This window comes from Monodelphis domestica, chromosome 4, assembly GCF_027887165.1.
Source record: "Monodelphis domestica isolate mMonDom1 chromosome 4, mMonDom1.pri, whole genome shotgun sequence".
Lineage (NCBI taxonomy): Eukaryota > Metazoa > Chordata > Mammalia > Didelphimorphia > Didelphidae > Monodelphis > Monodelphis domestica.
The window spans coordinates 223,882,390-223,901,733 of record NC_077230.1 but is presented as its reverse complement, the minus strand read 5'-3'; the positions used below and the strand labels follow the sequence as shown (position 1 = coordinate 223,901,733).

The following is a 19,344-nucleotide window of genomic DNA, read 5'->3' as shown; positions in this document are numbered from 1 at the left end:
TTATTGAAAGTCTTTCATCTTCCCCTTTTTATGGTGTGGTTTCAGTGGTCTCTATATTCAATTTTAAGACTAAAATTTCATGTTCAGGGAATTTATCTCAACAGTTTTTGAAGCTATTCGTATATCATTTGCTGGTTATAATGACTTTGGGAGATTAAGAAGTCAAGAATACCATTAAATATTGAATTCTATTTCCATGACAATTTAGCTTTTCTCTTTGGCCTACTGTTGCCTTTATTTCCCTTAACTGTCAAGAGAAGTTTTCCTAAGACTACCTTAGATTATGTTTTTCCCTCAAAAGTAATGGGTAATCCTTGTTTAGGACATGAATGCTTAATAATCAATGCCTATCATTTAATCTCAATTGCTTAGCCCTTGCAACTTTTCTGCTTCACTATTTTCTAAGACTGAAGGTAAGAGTTTAAAAAAATAATTAATGCATGTTGTGTGAAACGCCAACTTCCATAAATTAGTCCTTTTGGTGAGTCTATCTATCTTCAACTGGTTTACATTCTGCAAATACAAATGTTTTTTCAACCCTGTCCATTTACTTTGTAAATTTATGGATATTCAAACCACCCTCAAACCATCATATATTCTTCTTTTTATCCTCATATGCCAGCTTCTTCAGATCTCAGCTCTTTCTTATTTCAATTGTATGAAATTCATTGAACTCCATTATATTTTTCTTGACTTGTAGCAAAGAGCATTCAGAGCACTGTATTCCTCTGGAATGAAGCAGTCTTACAAAAGTGCAGGATAAATTTTTTTTTTCCTAATAGAGTACCACATTATCATATATTTAAGGAATAATGATAATCACTGTTAAAATGTTAATTAAGCATTATCAAATTTTATCCCTGATTCAAAATGTGCAAATATCTTTCCACATAGCAATCTTTTGGAACAAATAGTTTTATTATCTCCATTTTTCATATAAAGAGTATGGCTCAAAGAGTCATAGATCACATAAACTAGGAACATTCTGCAAAGCTTCCAAAATTCTTTACCTTGGGTCACAACTTATTACTCATGGGCTTTTATCACATAAAAGTGTTTACATTATTTTTCTTAATATTTTATTCATGTTGACACATTTTCATTCAATCTTCTATTTACAAGATAATTCATGAAGTTTTCCAACATTAAATCTCTTTGACCTTTGCATTTTGTTGCCTCAAAAAAAGTTGATCATTTCACTCTAAACTCTACAATTCCAGATTTTTCTATTACAAAAATGAATTTTAGTGCATATAATACCCATATCATGAAGGTCTATATTTTCCTGTGAAGGATACTGTCTTCTCTTAGTTTATATTCCAGGATTCCAGAAATCCAGGAAAATTTATGCATACTATCCCTCTATACTTTATTCTGTGATAAGGAAGAGATAAAGTTAATAGAAAAATGTAAATTTGCCAGAGGTTAGAGGCAAGAGACCAACAGGGAAAGATTTTTGGAATGATGAAAAAGGGGAGTTGAGTAAGATCTCAGGAACTGTTGAGCTAGCACTCTTTGGGTGATCCTAGGAAGTGTAACTGACTGTCCTTGAGCTTCTGATACTATTCTACTGTCCTTTCCTGTTTTCTACCTTATTGTTATCCAGTTATTTTATTTCTCTTGGAGAAGAACCTTGTGATCCTGAACCAACTGCTGCACTAACTGTAAGACAGGGTCTGGGTCCAATTTGGATCTAGGACCCTCACTGGGCCCTGCCAAACTTACCACAGACCATTACTTTTAATACCAATTAAGGGGGATTGAGTGTAGGTTAGCCAGACCAGGGACTGGAATTTTTTAGGTGAATGAGGAGAGGGATTAGAGTAGTCCAACCAACTCTTTGAAGATTCTCCACCAGGAGACATTTAGATCTGGGGGAAATTAGATAGTGGAAATTAGGAAATCAGGGTTATCCTATTTCCCTTTTAACCTTTCCCTATTAAATTAAATTACTTTCTCAATTACTGAATGGTCTATATATTGATCTCAGACCTGGCTCTGCCCTGGTCATAGGTAACTGTTGGCCTTCAACCCTCAGTATAACATCTTGTTACTAGCCCAATTTAATCCATCTCATCCCATCCCCAAGGCCACCCTAATATAACTTTGACATCTAATTCCTTATTTCCTAGAGTAGAAGATATTACAAGTAGTCTGTCACACTCACTTATGCTATTTCTCAGACTGTCAGTTGATGCAATGTCATATTTAATTTTATCATTCCAAGCCCTAGAGTGATTCAAAGGTATGAGTGGATCGTTTCTTACTAAATAATAAAAAAGCAAACTCAATCAGTTGGTTTGATTCTTCCATTCCAGTTTATTAAATATAACTTGTCAAATTAACTTGAGAAATATCCTTTCCCAATAGTAGGTACTCATACAATTTATTAACAACTAAAAGCAATAGTAAAACAAAGATAAAGGTAACAAAGTTTATTATAATATTTTTCCAGATTTCATGTCAATACAATTATTTAAAATAAATTTTCTGATATTTTGCAATTCACATTCTCATCTTCTCACACTTCACACATCCTCAAGAAGGCAGGTAATATGATATAGGTTATACATATTTTATCATATAATGCATATTTCTGTGTGAAAGAAGACACATATGGCTTACACTACAGGAAAACTTATGCAGGAGATAAAATAAAAAAGTGTGTTTCAATTTTCATCTGTTTGTTCTTTGGTGGTGGATATACTTTTTTTTTTGTCATAAATCTCTTGGAGTTGTTCTGGATCCTTGCAAATCTTGTTAATAATAGTTAATTCATTATAGTTGATCATTGTATATTATTGTTGTTTCTGTGTACAATGTCCTGATTGTGTTACTTCATTTTGCATCACTTTATATAAACCTTTCCAAGTTTTTTGTGGTCATCTTGTTTGTCATTTCTTATGACACAGTAATATTCCACTACAAGCATATACTACAACTTGTTCATCCATTCTACAATTGATTGATATTCCTTTAGTTTTCAGTTCTTTGCTACCATAAAAAGAACTGTTATAAATATTTTTGTACAGGTAGATTCTTTCCCCCTATCTTTAATCTCTTTGAGGTACAGATCTAATAGTGGTATTGCTGGGCCAAAGGATATGCACAGTTTGAAATCCCTTTGGGCATAACTCTAGATTGTTCTCCAGAAAGGTTATATCAGTTTGCAGCACCACCAGTATTATCGTCCTGATTCTTCCATATACCCTCTAACATTTATCATTTTCCTTTTTTTATCATGTTAACCAGTCTGATGATGTGAGATGATTACTCAGAGTTGTATGAATTTGCATTTCTCTAATCAATAGTGATGTGGAGATGTTTTTCATATTTCTAAAGATAGTTTAATTTTTCATCATTTTTCATAATGGTTTGTTTATATACTTTAACCATTTGTCAATTGGGAAATACTTTATATTCTTATAAATTTGACTCCATTGTCTATATATTTGAGAAATGAAACTGTCAGAGAGACTTGCTATATTTTCCCCTGGTTTGTTATTTGCCTTTTAGCCTTGGTTTCATTGCTTTAGTTTATACAAAACTTTTAAAAATTTAATATTGTCAGTTATCTTTTTATATCTCATTATGTTCTACATGTATTATTTTTACCTAAATTCTTCTCTTTTCCATAGCTCTTCATAGTATCACATTTTCTTTCTAAATTATGTATACATTTTGATTTCACCTTAGGATACAATATGAGCTTTTGATCTATGCCTAATTTCTGCCATGCTGTTTTTCCAACAGTTTTTGTTGATGTTAAGTTCTTCTGAAAGCTTGGATCTTTGGGTATGTCAAATACTAAGTTACTATGGTCATTTACCATTGTATGTTGAATGCCTAACCTATTCCATTGGTTCTCTTTATTTCTTAGCCATGTTTTGATATTTGCAACTTTATATAACATAGTGTGAGATTTGGTACAAATAAGCCACCTTTCTTCATATTTTTTCATTATTTACCTTAACTTTCTAAGTCTTTTTTTTAGATGGATTTTATTTTTTTCTACCTTTATAAGAAAATTTGGGGTCATTTGATAGGTATGACATTGAATAAGTAAATTAATTAAGAACAATTGTCATTTTTTATATTGGCTTGCCCCACTCATGAGTAATTAATGTTTTTCTAATTGTTTAGACCTGACTTCATTTTATGAAAGGTATTTTGTGGTTGTGATCATATAGTTCCTAGATTTTTCTCATCAGATAGATTCCCAGATATTTTATATTTTCTACATTTATTTTATAGGCTATCTCTTTCCATCTCTTGCTGTTGGGATTTATTGGTAGTATGGAGAAATGCTAATGACTGATAAAAGTAACAATTGATAATATTTTGATTATGAAAAAGTTTCTAGTCAAAATAATTTTAATCTCAATAGTAGGAACTGCATCAAGGAAGAAAATGTTACCATTGAGTTCATTCCACATTTCTCAATTTTCTCCTCAAAATAAGTGTTAAATTCAGTATCTTTGGAAATAAGATAGATTGGTACTTTCCCCTTGTTCTCTTTTCAGGTATTATAAGGAATAATGTTTCCAGAATATAATGTTCATGCAAAAACCTCAAAAACTTTTCATAAAATTCTCTGTCAGTCTGTTGGTCTCTCTCTCTCTCTCTCTCTCTCTCTCTCTCTCTCTCTCTCTCTCTCTCTCTCTCTCTCTCTTTCTCTTTATCTTTCTCTCTGTATATGTCTCTGTCTCTTTCTTTATCTCTCTTTGCCTCTCTCTGACTTTCTCTCTATGTCTCTGTGTCTTTCCCCTTTCTGTCTTTCTGTCTCTATACATATAAATGTGTGTGTGCTTAACTTTAAGTATTTGGATAATTGTTTAAATCTATATCTATTGATAGATATATACTAAAATTATGCATAATATAGAAATAATGGAAATACATGAATATAAATTATACATATTTAAATATTTAACATGTTTATTATTTAAGTAATGTTTTATATTTTAATATAAACAAATTTTATAGAATCATAAAATTTTTATAAGTATAATTATAACATATTATGATATATTTTATTCTATGATTACTGTATACTTGTGTTAGCAATGGCATGGCACACATGCCCTAGCTTGTTGGAGGGGGCTGCTCTATTCCTCTTCTCTAATATGCCTGAGGACATTTTTTGCATGCCCCATCCCTTTGTTCAGCAGCCCAATGCGAGTACAGTTGTCCCACATTATATCTTAGTTCACTTATCATGGCTTTAATGTATTACAGGGTTTTTTAAAAAATATATCTAATTCTGTATCACAGAGTTTTAACTGTATCTCAGGATTTTGCGAATGAATACCATACTGTATGCAATGGAAATGGAGTACCCACTACTACTTGCATGTTTGCCAACATGAGATTGAACACTGACACTATTGGTTAATGGAATGAAAGGCAACAAACCACAGCACCATGTTTTGTATCCTGGGTGCTGATTGGCTCAGTGACTGTAGCATCAATCTGTGCTCTCCTGCACTGTGCCCATATGTGGAAAAGTTTTATAGGAGAGTGGGAAGGGTTTATAAAGCCATAATATATATATAATACAACCCTGATACTTTATGGAATTTGACCTATCGTAGGAATCTCTGGATCATAACTCCCACAATAAATGAGGGATCACTGTACTTCATCCCTTCCACTCTCTGGGGTAACATGGGTGGCTCACAGGTGGCTTGAAAGTACAGTTTGAGCATGTAATCTATAAAAGGTTTGTCAGAGTTGCTATATACTATTTATAGTATATAGAATGTATATTATACATATTATATATGTATGTATATATAATACATATCATAACATATAATAGTGAGTATATAAATGACATTTTATCATATTTTGTAATTATATAATACAAAATATTATATCATTGTATATTATAAAATTATTTATATAATATAAAATACTATATATATGTATATGACAGACATTGAAACATAAAGGGAAACACCCAGATGTAAATGGAATAACTATATAACTACAGGGAATCTGAGGTCTGAATTTTTCATTTACATTGAATGATTACAATGAATTTGCCTCTAGGGCAAAGAAGATTTTCATACCTTTGTCCCTAGCCAATCACCTGTATAAGATACTGAAGAGAATATGAAAAGTAGAACTGACTGATTTGAGATCTATTATCTTAAAGAAAAATAAAGTGCCTCATTGAAGGAAAGAACTTTTGAGCCTGAAAGGAGGATTAAATTAAGAGTGGGTTAGACTACTTTTATATCCAATCTGTAGGTAGCTAACAACCTAAGAGCTGAGCCACTGAGAAAGTCAAACCATGGGGTGCTGAATATACCTGGAAAAAAATAGCTACAAACTTCTTGAGCAAACCAGCAGGGCCACCTCATCAATAGGCATACAGTAAAGAATAAAGGCAGTTGGTCCTACCCCAAGTACCATGGAGGAATATTCTGTAAGCTTGGAGCAATGTACCCTTTACCCTAGGAACAGAGAAAACAACAACAACAAATAGATAAGATAATGGGGGGGGGACAACTAGAAAATGAGCAAAAGTTTTTTTTTTTAAATCTGACCATAGAAAGTCACTTTAGTGACAAGGAAGAATAAAATACAAACTCATAAGGGGATGACAATATCAAAATATGTGAAGCATCAAAGGAAAAGTATGGAAACAAAAAGTATGGAAGGATGTCAGGTCTCAAAAGAATATCTAGAATAACTTGAAAAGAATTTTAAAACCAAATAATAAGAGAACTAACAGAAAACTGAATACTGGGGTAAATTCACTGAAAAAAATAAATTCCCTAAAAACTAGAATAAACTAAAAGAAAAATGAGGTATAAAATACCTTGGAGAAAACAACTCCCTATGAAATAGAATTGGACCAAATGTAAATGGAAGCAAAAAAGAATTACTAAAGAAAACATCTCTTTAAAAGTAGAATTGGTCAAAAGGTAAAGGGAACACAAAAACTCAAAGAAGAAAATAACTTCCTAAAAATTAGAATTGGACAAATAGAAGCTAATGAAACCACAAGTTATCAGGAAACAATAAGACAAAAATTTTTTAAAATTGCCAATTGGGGGTTATGAGGTAGTGTTAGGAAGCTAGCTACTCTCAGAGTTGTCCATGGGATCCTAAAAATAGTAACAAAAAACCCTCAGTGGACCAAATGTGCCACTATGAGCAGTGATTTGGCCAATGAACCCAACTGAAGTCCTCTAAATGAAGGGAACACAGTACCAACTAGTGAAGCCAGTAGTTAAAACTAGGAAAAAAAAAACTTCATCCACCCATGGAAAAGCAAGCTCAAGGATTCCAATGGATCAACTTTTACAAAAGAGACACTATAACTAGAGATGATCAAAATGACTGAGTGACCCTCCTCTTCCAGTTTGGCAGCAGAAATCAAGAGATGGAATGACCTGCTTGGAACTATTCAGCAATATTTTCAACATTTCCGAGGAGATTCCTAACACTATCCAACAGCAATCAAACACAACAGAAAGTTTATGCAGTGGATAAGCATGTAGCTTGATCTAGTCTAGCAAAAAACTTTTAAACTATGGTGCTACCTATGCCAGTTAGTAAATGTTTTTGCTAAAGAACAGTCTCCCTAATTGGAAGCATGCCAGTGGGGGTTCTTGAGCTAGTGTAAGTAAACTAACCCCTCTCAATTTTCTCCATAGGACTCTGAAAGTAGAAACATCCACCCTTTTAGGGACCTAACCTACCACAATGAGGAGGGGTTAGGCCAGTAAGTTCAGAAAGGAAAATGTATCATTGGTCTTCTGGAGGAAGTCATTCTTGGTCATGGAATTGATGAGCAGTCTTTAATCATTTAGAATTGTTTTTTTATCTAATCTTAAGGAGCCACTGTTAGGACCAAGGGGTCTAATAAGAGAAACCAGGATTGTGGTCCAGATCAGGTTTATTACTTGGAGAACCTGACTTCTAATATGAGGACTTAGGCTGCATTTCTCATTTACTTTAGTCTCTTCAATGTCTGCCCTAAGTTTCCAGAAGAAAAATTATTCAAAACTTTGATTTGGGGGAATATCTAAATAGCATAGTAGATAGAGTGCCAGCCCTAGAGTTGGGAGAACCTGGGTTTAAATCTGGCCCCAGGCACTTCCTAGATGTATGATCCTGGGCAAGGCTCACTTACCCCCAATTGCCTCTTCTTAGAACTGATACTAAGGAAGAAATCAAGGGTTACTTAAAAAAAGACAATTAAATTTTTGGTTCATGTCTTGAGTCTTTCCAAAATGGAGAGTAATATGGTACTCAATGTAAAATGTAAATCATTCATTGAATAGAAATTTATTTTCTACCCAGAAAAGAAATGCTAAGAGACACATCAGACTTACTGAGTGCATTGACAAAATAACTTGAAAAAGGATTCAGTCACTTAAAACTATTATGATGCTCTCTTGGGAGACTTATACTTAAGCCTCTTTAGAACAAGGAACAATTGACAGGTCTTCAGATTTAACTTAGTTCTCCACTATTCAAACTCCTGCTCTGTTTCACATTAAAACTTAGCAGTTTGGGCCCTATTCTCTTATTGATGGTCATTTTCAATTTCTCTCTGGGTCATCAAACAACTCTATCATAAAGAAGTTTGGAATGCTAGAAGATATTTTAGATTTGCAAGGTCATCTCCAATCCTGGCTATATCTACTCTGGAGAGCTACTCATACTCCTAAGATCAGGAAAGAAAGGAAAAAAGAGAGAGAGAGAGACAGCTTGAACACCCAGGCTCAAGTTGACTAGGCAGAATTTTAGATGTCATGTACTTATTGTCCCATGGATACTATAAACTACTCCTCCTCAAATCTCAGAGTGAGTGACTGAATTGTTTTGACAGTATTAGAAGCTAGAATGAATTAAATCACTGCATCTGAGCTCACTTCCTCTTAAAAATTCTCCAAGGCATTAATAGTTCTAGATTATCAGCCAACAAAAGCATTCTCAATTTGGTGGTTTAACCTTGTCACCCAAAGCTTCCATGTGATTGACTGGAAATAGTTGGCACATGCTTCTACAGATGAATTCAGCTGGTCCACACTGAAATTTAATCCCACTATTAAATTTTCATTGTTTTTTATATAAATATTCTACTCTTCTACTCACTTCTAATATAGAATAATTAGTTAATCAATCTTTCCAAGTTTCTTGGAAGCCATACCTTTTCTAGTATCATCTTCCTGATATTGAAGCTTTTGTAGCTTTAGTATATATGAAGAGATAAAGTACAAATACATTACCCTATGTGCAATGAATACTTCAGGAACTTTGCACTTTCTATATATCTTATATTTAGGTTCCATGCATATATTGTTTTCCCCAATATAATGTAAGTTCATTGAGATCAAAAAGTGTTTGTTAAGTAATTTGTTAATTTGTTATTTTATTGTAAATTTCTTAATTTAATCCCTTTTAGGGAAGAATTCTACTGTCCAAATGGAAAGAGATAATCAGAGCTTTGTGACCACATTCATCCTTATGGGGATTCCCCATCCATCAGAACTAAGTACTGTCTTATTTGGTATTTTCTTAGTGATCTATGCACTAACTCTGGTGGGGAACCTCTTCATTGTGCTTGTGATTAAAGTGGATTCTCATCTCCACACTCCCATGTACTACTTCCTGGCCAACCTTTCCTTCATTGATATGTGGTTCTCTACTGTCACTGTGCCCAAGATACTTATGGGTCTTTTTTCCCCAGATGGTGGTATTATTTCTTTTCAAAGTTGTGTGGCCCAGCTCTATTCTTTTCACATTTTGGGGAGCACAGAGTGTTTCCTCTACACAGTCATGTCCTATGACCGCTACCTGGCCATCACTTACCCCCTCAGCTATGCCACCATGATGAGTGGAAAAATGTGTGCCATTCTAGCTGGAGGGACCTGGCTCAGTGGTGCTATCCACTCAGCAGCCCAGACTGCTCTGACCTTCCGCCTGTCCTATTGTGGCCCCAATCAAATCCAGCATTATTTCTGTGATGCACCACCCATTCTCAAATTGGCCTGTGCCAACACATCAGTCAATGAGATGGTGATTTTTGTAAACATTGGCATAGTGGCCTCTGGATGTTGCTTCCTGATTTTTCTTTCTTATATGTCCATTGTCCGTGCTATCCTGAAGATCCGTACAGCTGAAGGCAGACACAAAGCCTTCCAGACCTGTGCTTCCCATTGCATTGTGGTCCTTTGTTTCTTTGGGCCTGGTCTTATTATTTATCTAAGGCCTGGTTCCATGCATGCTGTAGACAGGATTGTGGCTATTTTTCAAACAATGATCACACCCCTGCTGAATCCCATAGTGTACACATTGAGGAACAAAGAGGTGAAAACAGCTTTGCTTAGACTAAAATATCACAGAAACTCTATACAAATTAATTAAGATATGGGTGAGCTATTTTTTCAATAAAATAAATGTTTGGAATTTTTATGAATGGTTTATTTGTGTCATAGGATAGTAGAAATAGTTCTGATATCTAAATTTTTGCTACCAATTTAGTCTGTGATCTTGAGTTTTCTTCTATAGAACTAATTTTCCTCATCTGTAAAATATATGTGGAAGATGTAGACTACTAGATTTCAAAGTTTCCTTCACAGTCCTGCTGTCTATGTTTATATAATAGATTAAATTAGAGAATTTGGTCATACATTTTATAAATCCATATTTATTAATGCAAACTGCTTTCTTCCTATACAGTTCTCCATGACCAACATCTTCATATCTTAATTTTCTTTCTACCCTTTTCAAATTTACCTTCATATAGATGGTAGTTAACAAGGATATAAAGTCTATAAAGAAATAAATTACTGAAATTAAATCTGACTAATTCGTGAATTTCTAGGAAGAATTAAAAGTGCCACCAATCAAAGAACATTTTTTTCTCAATGTATTTATTTAATTAATTTAGAATATTTTCCAGGGTTACACGATCCATGTTCTTTCCCTCCCTTCCTCCCATCCCCCTCCTAGAGCCAATAAGTAATTCCACTGGGTTATACATGTGTCATTGATCAAGCCTTATTTTTATATTATTATTTACAATAGAGTGATTGTTTAGAGTCTACATCCCCAATCATATCCCCTTCAAACCATGTGATCAAGCAGTTGTTTTTCTTCGGTGTTTCTACTCTGACAGTTCTTCCTCTGAATGTGGATAGCGTTCTTTCTTATAAATCCCTCAGAATCATCTTAGATCATTGCATTCCTGCTAGTATATAAGTCTATTACATTCAATTGGGCCACAGTGTACCCATCTCTTTGTGTAATGTTCTCCTGGTTCTGCTCCTTTCTCTCTGCATCAATTCTTGGAGGTTGTTCCAGTTCACATGGAATTCCTCCAGTTCATCATTCCTTTCAGCCCAATGTGTTCAGCTATTCCCCAATCAAAGGGCATGCCCTCACTTTCCAATTTTTGCCACCACAAAGAGTGCGGCTATAAATACTTTTGTACAAGTATTTTTCATTATTATCTATTTGGGGTACAAACCCAGCAGTGGTATGACTGGTTCAAAGAGCAGGCAGTCTCCAAAGGACTTTTCTATTGGCATAAAAAAATAGCCCTTTAATCTGGTATTATCAGTACTCAAACTTCACTTTCTGAGAGCGAAGCTGACTATGTCTCCCCTTAGAAATCTAGATTACCCCTAAAAGGTTTGTATATCTTTATCAAATGCTCTCAACTTGAGCCCCCATTCAAGTGTTTCTTCTACTATTAGTCATTAGGCAGGGAGAAGTAAGCAAACAGAAATACAAAATTCCGGGTGACTAATAGACTGAAACTAGTTATAGAATATACAGTAGATTCCAAAGTTCACATGCACAGTGCATCAACTGAGCATCGAGTAAGATAATAAGCAATGGGTTTGAATCATTTTTTATATAAGCAGGCACTGAAAAAAGAAAAAAAATTATTACAAAATAGATAAAAATAAATGCAATTTATAGGGCAATGAAATGGCTCAAGGACAGAGCCAAGACTAGTCAGGAAGTTCTGAGTCCAAACAAGGCCTCAGATACTTCCTCGCTGTGTCACATCACTAGGCATGCCTCAACCCCCAATTTCCTAGCCCTTACCACTCTTCTGCCTTGGAACTCATCTTTAGTATTGATTCTAAGACAGAAAGTAAGGGTTTAAAAAAATAAAGGCAATTTCTATTTCTATTTTCTTCTAAGAAATCTACATATATGTGTTTATGTATATAATACTTTTTTCAAAAAATATCTAATAAGATACAATCTAAGAATAATTTGTCATCCATCAGCTACTTTTGGCACATTCTCAATTTGCTTAGAATAGGCTAGGTACCTTTTTGACTATGGGTACCTGGTGTGAGTTTGAACTCAGGCCAGAAGCAAAGACAGTGTAAAGAAAATAAATGCATAAATTTAGTCACAATGGCAGAACAACAGCCAGAAAAATGGAGTAAGGTAGACAAGAATATTGGGAGACAGCAGCGTGATTTTCCAGGCACTGCCCCCCTGGGTGGCCCAGGCAAATTAGAAAACTATGGTTGGTTCCTGAGATGTAATATGTGAGAGTTAGTGAGAGATGAAAAGACTTTATAAAGGTGAGGCAATGAGGAAGTAGGACTTGGCATGCATGGTGATGATGCTGACTGGATCCATAATGAGTATAGTGAGGAGACCCAAAATGGTGGCTACAGATTAGCCAGCTAAGTACCTCTTTTCCTCCTACTATTTAGGATTTAATAAAATTATTAATCTACAGCTGGTCTCTGAATTTTAATCCTTACAAAGTTAATGAAGAAGGTAGAGTAGCACATGATTAGAACAATGTTTTAAGGATAAAATTTTATTATGAAATCTTGTATGCACTCCTGTGCTTTTTTGTACTATCACTAGACCTAACAAAGAAACTCTTAAACACAGAAAAGAAGCCTATAATGAATGCCAAATTCCATGCTACATAAAGGTTTATTAAATATAGTAATATTAATATTAATGTAACACTTTAAGATATTCAAAGTGATTTGAATATATTGCCTTATTTGATCCTTGTAACCACCTTGGGTGATAGTTATTCTTATCCACATTTTTAGGTGGAGAAAGTGAAACTGAGATATTAAGTGACTTTTTAAGGGTGACATAGCTAATAAGCATTGTACTGGCAGGGAATCAGGAACTAAAGCTTGACAGGTCTCAAAGAGGGAGGGAACAGATAAAGAGAAGCACAACTTCCTCTGAAAGTGAACTTGGATCAATGTCTAGAGCTGAAAGGTAAAGAGGAAATCTCCTTCAGTCTCTGGTTTCTGTTTCCTTTCCCTCAGAACATTTGAAGAATGAGATGTTTAGTTCTTCTATAATTTATAAGATCTATGTATTGTTTGGAGATTCAGAATTGGTAGATTTAGAGAACAGGGAAAAGTAGGAAGTCCCTATTTCTATTTTCAACCTAATTCCCTTCAGGGGTTGAGAGCTCAGGTCTGGGGACCTGGGTCTCTGAGGACCATTGTGGAGTTAGGCTTGTATAATTTCCTAATATAGAGAGATACAGCTTTTGAAGATATCAATGGAAAATCTTCTGGGTGGATAGTCTCTTGCCTTCCCCAAAAGGGGAAAAAGAATCTATCTACTACTTTTGAGGAAGGATGACTAATCTGATTTCTTCAGATCAATGAGGGATCACAACAGGTTAAGCTCAGTGAGGTTTCTCTTCTCCCTTTCAGTTCAGAAGGGATAAGTACTCCTTTAAAACTATCCATCTGCACTTCCGGTCAAGATGGCAGTGTAGAAGCAGCGAAAGTTCAGACCTTGGAAACCCTTCCTTGCCAATCACAAACTGAGTGCTCCTAGGACACCGAAATTTAAGCTGAACAACAGGATAGACCTGGGGAACCCTCCTCCTGGACCTGGATCAAAAGGTATGCCCCCCTCAAAAGCCAGAACCCTAGATCACTCAGATCTAAGGGGTAGGCAGAAGGAAGGTCCCAGGACCCATCCCCCCCAACCCAGAGTGCTGAGCCCACGGCAGCAGCGGGAACCTCAGGGCTCTGAGGACTCACCTTGAAAGCAACCTGAGCCAGTCTCCGGGATGCCCAACACAGAAGGCAGGGAAACAGAGAGAAGGGGGAAGCCTATAGCCCCCTGGCTGGGTCCTTCCATCTGAGTCTCACGGGATTTCCCAGCTTTAGGGCACCAGCTGAACCCAATCTCATTAGGAGCCCTCAGAGCTACTGAAAGGACAGAAACCTCAGGGCCGGCAAAGGGGTTGCTCCAAAGAGCTTACCTTGAAAGTAACCTGGGCCAGTCTCCGGGCATTCAACACAGATTGTGGAGAAGGAGGTTTTTTGCTTCAGGGCTCATTTGGTCCAAACCAGGTGAACCTAATCCCATCAGGAGGCCTCAGAGACCAGGGAAGCCACTACCTCTCCCCCCTTAGAGAGCAGGGTCTTCTGAAATAACCAGCTGAACCTAATCCCATCAGGAACCCTCAGAGCCCAGGGAGGCCATGACCTCTCCCCTCTTAGAGAGCAGGGTCTTCTGAAAAAACAGAAACCTAGAGGCGGAGTCAAGATGGCAGCCTAGAAGGAGCATAGACCTGGCAGCCTGGCCAGAGCTTTGGAGATCCTCCATATTTGCTTCAGCCATCCAGGAAGTTAAAACTCAGAGTAAACCCAGCCCAACCAAACTGTACTTAATTCCATCAAAAGTCTCCAGAACGTAGGAAAGCCCAGGCTCCCCACCTATCCTCATTGACTGCTGAACTTTAAGCCAATCAAAAGCCCTCAGAGGACAGGGAAGCTCAAACCCCCAACAACCCTGCCCCAGAGACTACACCAAGAGATCTTCTGTTAAAGCTCCAAGAGCGAAGACTGATAGAAGTCCCCAAAAAACAAAAAAAAATGAGAGGAACAAGAGCACAGACAAATACAGGAAGTAAAGAAGGGGTGATTTTGAGCAAACAACAGAAAAAGAAGAAAACTACAATAGACAGCTACTACTCAGCAAATGGAACAGAGGGGGAGAGATCAGCAAATGATAAACCAGAAATCCCAGCGAATTGGACACAGGCTGTGGAAGAACTCAAAACACTACTAAGAGAGGCTGAAGACAATTGGGGAAAGAACTTAAAAATTAAGATAAGTCATCTGGAAACAGAGGCACTTGAACTAAAATGAGAAAATAGTGTCCTGAAAGCCAAACTCAACCAGCTGGAAAATGAGGCAAAGGAGATGAAAGATGAGGCAAAGGAGATGAAAGACAAGGCAAAGAGGATGACAGACGATCTTCAAAGAAAATCAGACCAGAAGGAAAAAGAAGACCAAAAAGCCAGAGATGAAATCCAATCTTTAAGAACCAGAATAAAACAACTAGAATGAAGTGACCTCACAAGGCAGCAGGACACTATAAAACAAAACAAAAAAAAAAAGAAAAAATTTGAAGAAAATGTGAAGCATCTCATTCACAAAACAGACAATTTAGAAAATCGTTCAAGAAGAGACAATTTAAGAATAATTGGACTACCAGAAGACCACAACAAAAGAAAAAGCCTGGACATAATTCCAGAGGAAATTATACAGGAAAACTGTCCTGAGATCCTAGAACAAGAGGGGAAAGTGGAGATTGAAAGAATGCACAGATCACCCCCTGTATTTAATCCCCAACTGACAACACCAAAAAATGTTATAGCCAAATTCAAAAACAATCAGATGAAAGAACAGATATTACAAGCTGCCAAGAAGAAGCCATTCAGATACCATGGAAACATGGTGAGGTTAACACAGGATCTGGCTGCATCCACACTGAAGGACCGAAAGGCATGGAATATGATATTCTGGAAAGCAAGGGAACTAGGTCTACAACCAAGAATAAAATACCTATCAAAACTGACTATATTCTTACAGAGGAAAGTATGGTCATTTAACACAACAGAAGAGTTCCAAGCATTCAGAAATAAAAGACCAGACCTGAACAGAAAATTTGATGTCCAACACAGAACTCAAGAGACTCATCAAAAGGTAATTAAAAAAGAGAGGGGAAAACAACAACAACAACAACAAAATTTTAAGAGACTAAATAAGTTAAAATGATATGTATCCCTATAAGAAAAGAGGTCATTGGTAACTCTTAAAACGGTTGCTATCACATGGGCAACTAGAAGAATTACACTTAGAGGGAACAGTAACAAACTGCATAGGATGAAAGGACAAGACATAAACAGGTATATAGATATATACATGCATAAATACATATACATGTGTATGTATATATATACATGACTAGAGCTAAAAAAGAAAAGAGGTTATGACTAAAAGAAATGGGAAAAGAAACAAATGGGGTAAATTGATATGTCACAAAGAAGCTCATGGCAGGAGGGGGAAGAACATCGATACACTGGAAGGGTAAAGAGGTTGGAGATAGGAAATACTCAAATCTTATGTACTTTGAAACTGAGCCAAAGAGGGAAGAACAATCCAATCCATTGGGGAAGATAAAAGATTTGTGCCCTATAGGGGAGTAGAAGGGTAAAAAACAGATTGGTAGGGAGGGAAGCAGTACAAGGGTGGGAGAGGGTGGAGGGGGTAAATTTTAAAAAGACTACAGGGGAAAATAAGGGAGGGAATAAGAAAGGAGGGGGGAAGAATGGGAAGTAAAATAAGGGGGGGAATGGGAGGGGACTGACTATAAACAAACATTGGTATAGAAAGAAATAGTGAAAGAAGAAAAGGCAAGACCAGAAGTAGAAATCAAAATGCTGGGAAATACACAGCTAGTAATCATAACTCTGAATGTGAATGGAATGAACTCACCCATAAAACGCAAGCGAATAGCAGAGTGGATTAGAATCCAAAACCCTACCATATGCTGTCTGCAAGAAACACACATGAGGAAGGTAGATACGCACAGGGTGAAAGTAAGAGGATGGAGCCAAACCTATTGGGCATCAAATGATAAAAAGAAGGCAGGAGTAGCAATCATGATATATGACAAAGCCAAAGTAAAAATGAATCTAGTTAAAAGAGATAGGGAAGGTAATTACATCCTGATAAAAGGCAATATATACAACTAGGAAATATATGCACTCAATATGTATGCACCAAATGGCAGAGCATCCAAATTTTTAAAGGAGAAACTAGAGGAGCTCAAGGATGAAATAGATAGAAAAACTATACTAGTGGGAGATCTGAACCTTCCCGTATCTGAACTACATAAATCAAATAAAAAAATAAATAAGAAAGAGGTGAGAGAAGCAAATTAAATCTTAGAAAAACTAGAGTTAGTAGAAATATGGAGAAAAATAAATAGGGACAAAAAGGAATACACCTTCTTTTCAGCAGTACATCGTACATTCACAAAAATTGACCATGTACTAGGGCACAAAATCATTGCAAACAAGTGCAAAAGGGCAGAAATAATAAATGCAACCTTTTCAGACCACAATGCAATAAAAATAATAATGAGTAAGGGTACATGGATAGATAAATCAAAAATTAATTGGAAATTAAACAATATGATTCTCCAAAACCAGCTAGTTAAAGAAAAAATCATAGAAACAATTAATAACTTCATTGAAGAAAATGACAATGGTGAGACATCCTTTCAAAGCCTATGGGATGCAGCCAAAGCAGTACTCATGGGGAAATTTATATCCTTGAGTTCATATATAAACAAATTAAGAAGGGCAGAGGTTAATGAATTGGGCATGCAAATTAAAAAACTAGAAAGTGAACAAATTAAAAACACTCAGATGAAGACTAAATTAGAGATCCTAAAACTCAAAGGAGAAATTAATAAAATGGAAAGTCAAAGAACTATTGATTTAATAGATAAGACTAGAAGCTGGTACTTTGAAAAAACAAATAAAATTGACAAAGTACTAGTCAGTCTAATTTAAAAAAAGGAAAGAAAAAAACCAAATTGACAGTATCCAAGATGAAAAGGGAGACCTTACCTCTAATGAAGACGAAATCAAGGAAATCATTAAAAACTACTATGCCCAATTATGTGGCATCAAATATGGCAATCTAAGTGATATGGATGAATACTTACAAAAATATAAATTGCCTAGGCTAAAAGAAGAAGAAATAAATTACCTAAACAACCCCATATCAGAAAAAGAAATTGAACAAGCCATCAAAGAACTCCCAAAGAAAAAATCCCCAGGTCCAGACGGATTCAAAAATGAATTCTATCAAACATTCAAAGAACAGCTAACCCTAATACTATACAAACTATTTGACAGAATAAGCCAAGAAGGGGTTCTACCAAATTCTTTTTACGACACAAACATGGTACTGATCCCAAAGCCAGGCAGGTTAAAAACAGAGAAAGAAAACTATAGGCCAATCTCCCTAATGAATATAGATGAAAAACTCTTAAATAGGATACTAGCAAAAAGACTCCAGCAAGTCATCACAAGGGTTATCCACTACGACCAGGTAGGATTCATACCAGGAATGCAAGGATGGTTCAATATTAGGAAAACCATCCACATAATTGACCATATAAACAAGCAAACCGACAAAAATAACATGATTATCTCAATAGATGCAGAAAAAGCCTTTGACAAAATACAACACCCATTCCTAGTGAAAACACTAGAAAGTATAGGAATAGAAGGGCCTTTCCTAAAAATAATAAACAGTATATACTTAAATACATCAGCAATCATCATTTGCACTATATATTTGAAACCATCAGCAAACATCATCTTTAATGGAGATAAACCAGAAGTATTCCCAGTAACACCAGGAGTGAAACAAGGATGCCCATTATCACCTCTATTATTTAATGTACTATAAACACTAGCAGTAGCAATTAGAGAAGAAAAAGAAAAAACCAAAAAGTTACTTGAAATAATCAACAACTTTAGCAAAGTTGCAGGATACAAAATAAACCCGCATAAGTCATCACCATTTCTATATATTTCCAACACATCTCAACAGCAAGAATTAGAAAGAGAAATTCCATTTAAAATCACCCTAGACAATATAAAATGCTTAGGAATCTATCTGCCAAGACAAACACAGGAACTATATGAACACAACTACAAAACACTCTCCACACAATTAAAAGTAGATCTAAACAATTGGAAAAACATCAATTGCTTATGGGTAGGACAATCCTACGTAAATTAATTTACTTATTTAGTGTCATACTCATTGAACTACCAAAAAAACTTTTTTACTGAATTAGAAAAAAACCATAACAAAGTACATTTGGAAGAACAAGAGATCAAGGATATCCAGGGAAATCATGAAAAAAATGTGAAGGAAGGAGGCTTTGCAGTCCCAGATCTCAAACTATACTATAAAGCAATGGTCATCAAAATAATTAGGTACTGGCTAAGAGACAGAAAGGAGGATCAGTGGAATA

General features: G+C 35.6%; 1 protein-coding gene across 1 annotated transcript; it reads left to right on the top strand.

Moving 5' to 3' along the window:
• The first annotated feature begins 9,447 nt into the window (after positions 1-9,447).
• LOC100023460 (olfactory receptor 10G7-like) lies at positions 9,448-10,463 on the top strand. Its single transcript, XM_001370078.3, has one exon. It carries the CDS (start codon positions 9,448-9,450, stop codon positions 10,387-10,389), a length of 942 nt encoding a protein of 313 aa, XP_001370115.2. The 3' UTR covers positions 10,390-10,463.
• Positions 10,464-19,344: the final 8,881 nt, after the last annotated feature.

Bases quoted from the DNA above. Each gene is read 5' to 3' on its own strand.
- LOC100023460 (XM_001370078.3), top strand. From the start codon at position 9,448: ATGGAAAGAGATAATCAGAGCTTTGTGACCACATTCATCCTTATGGGG.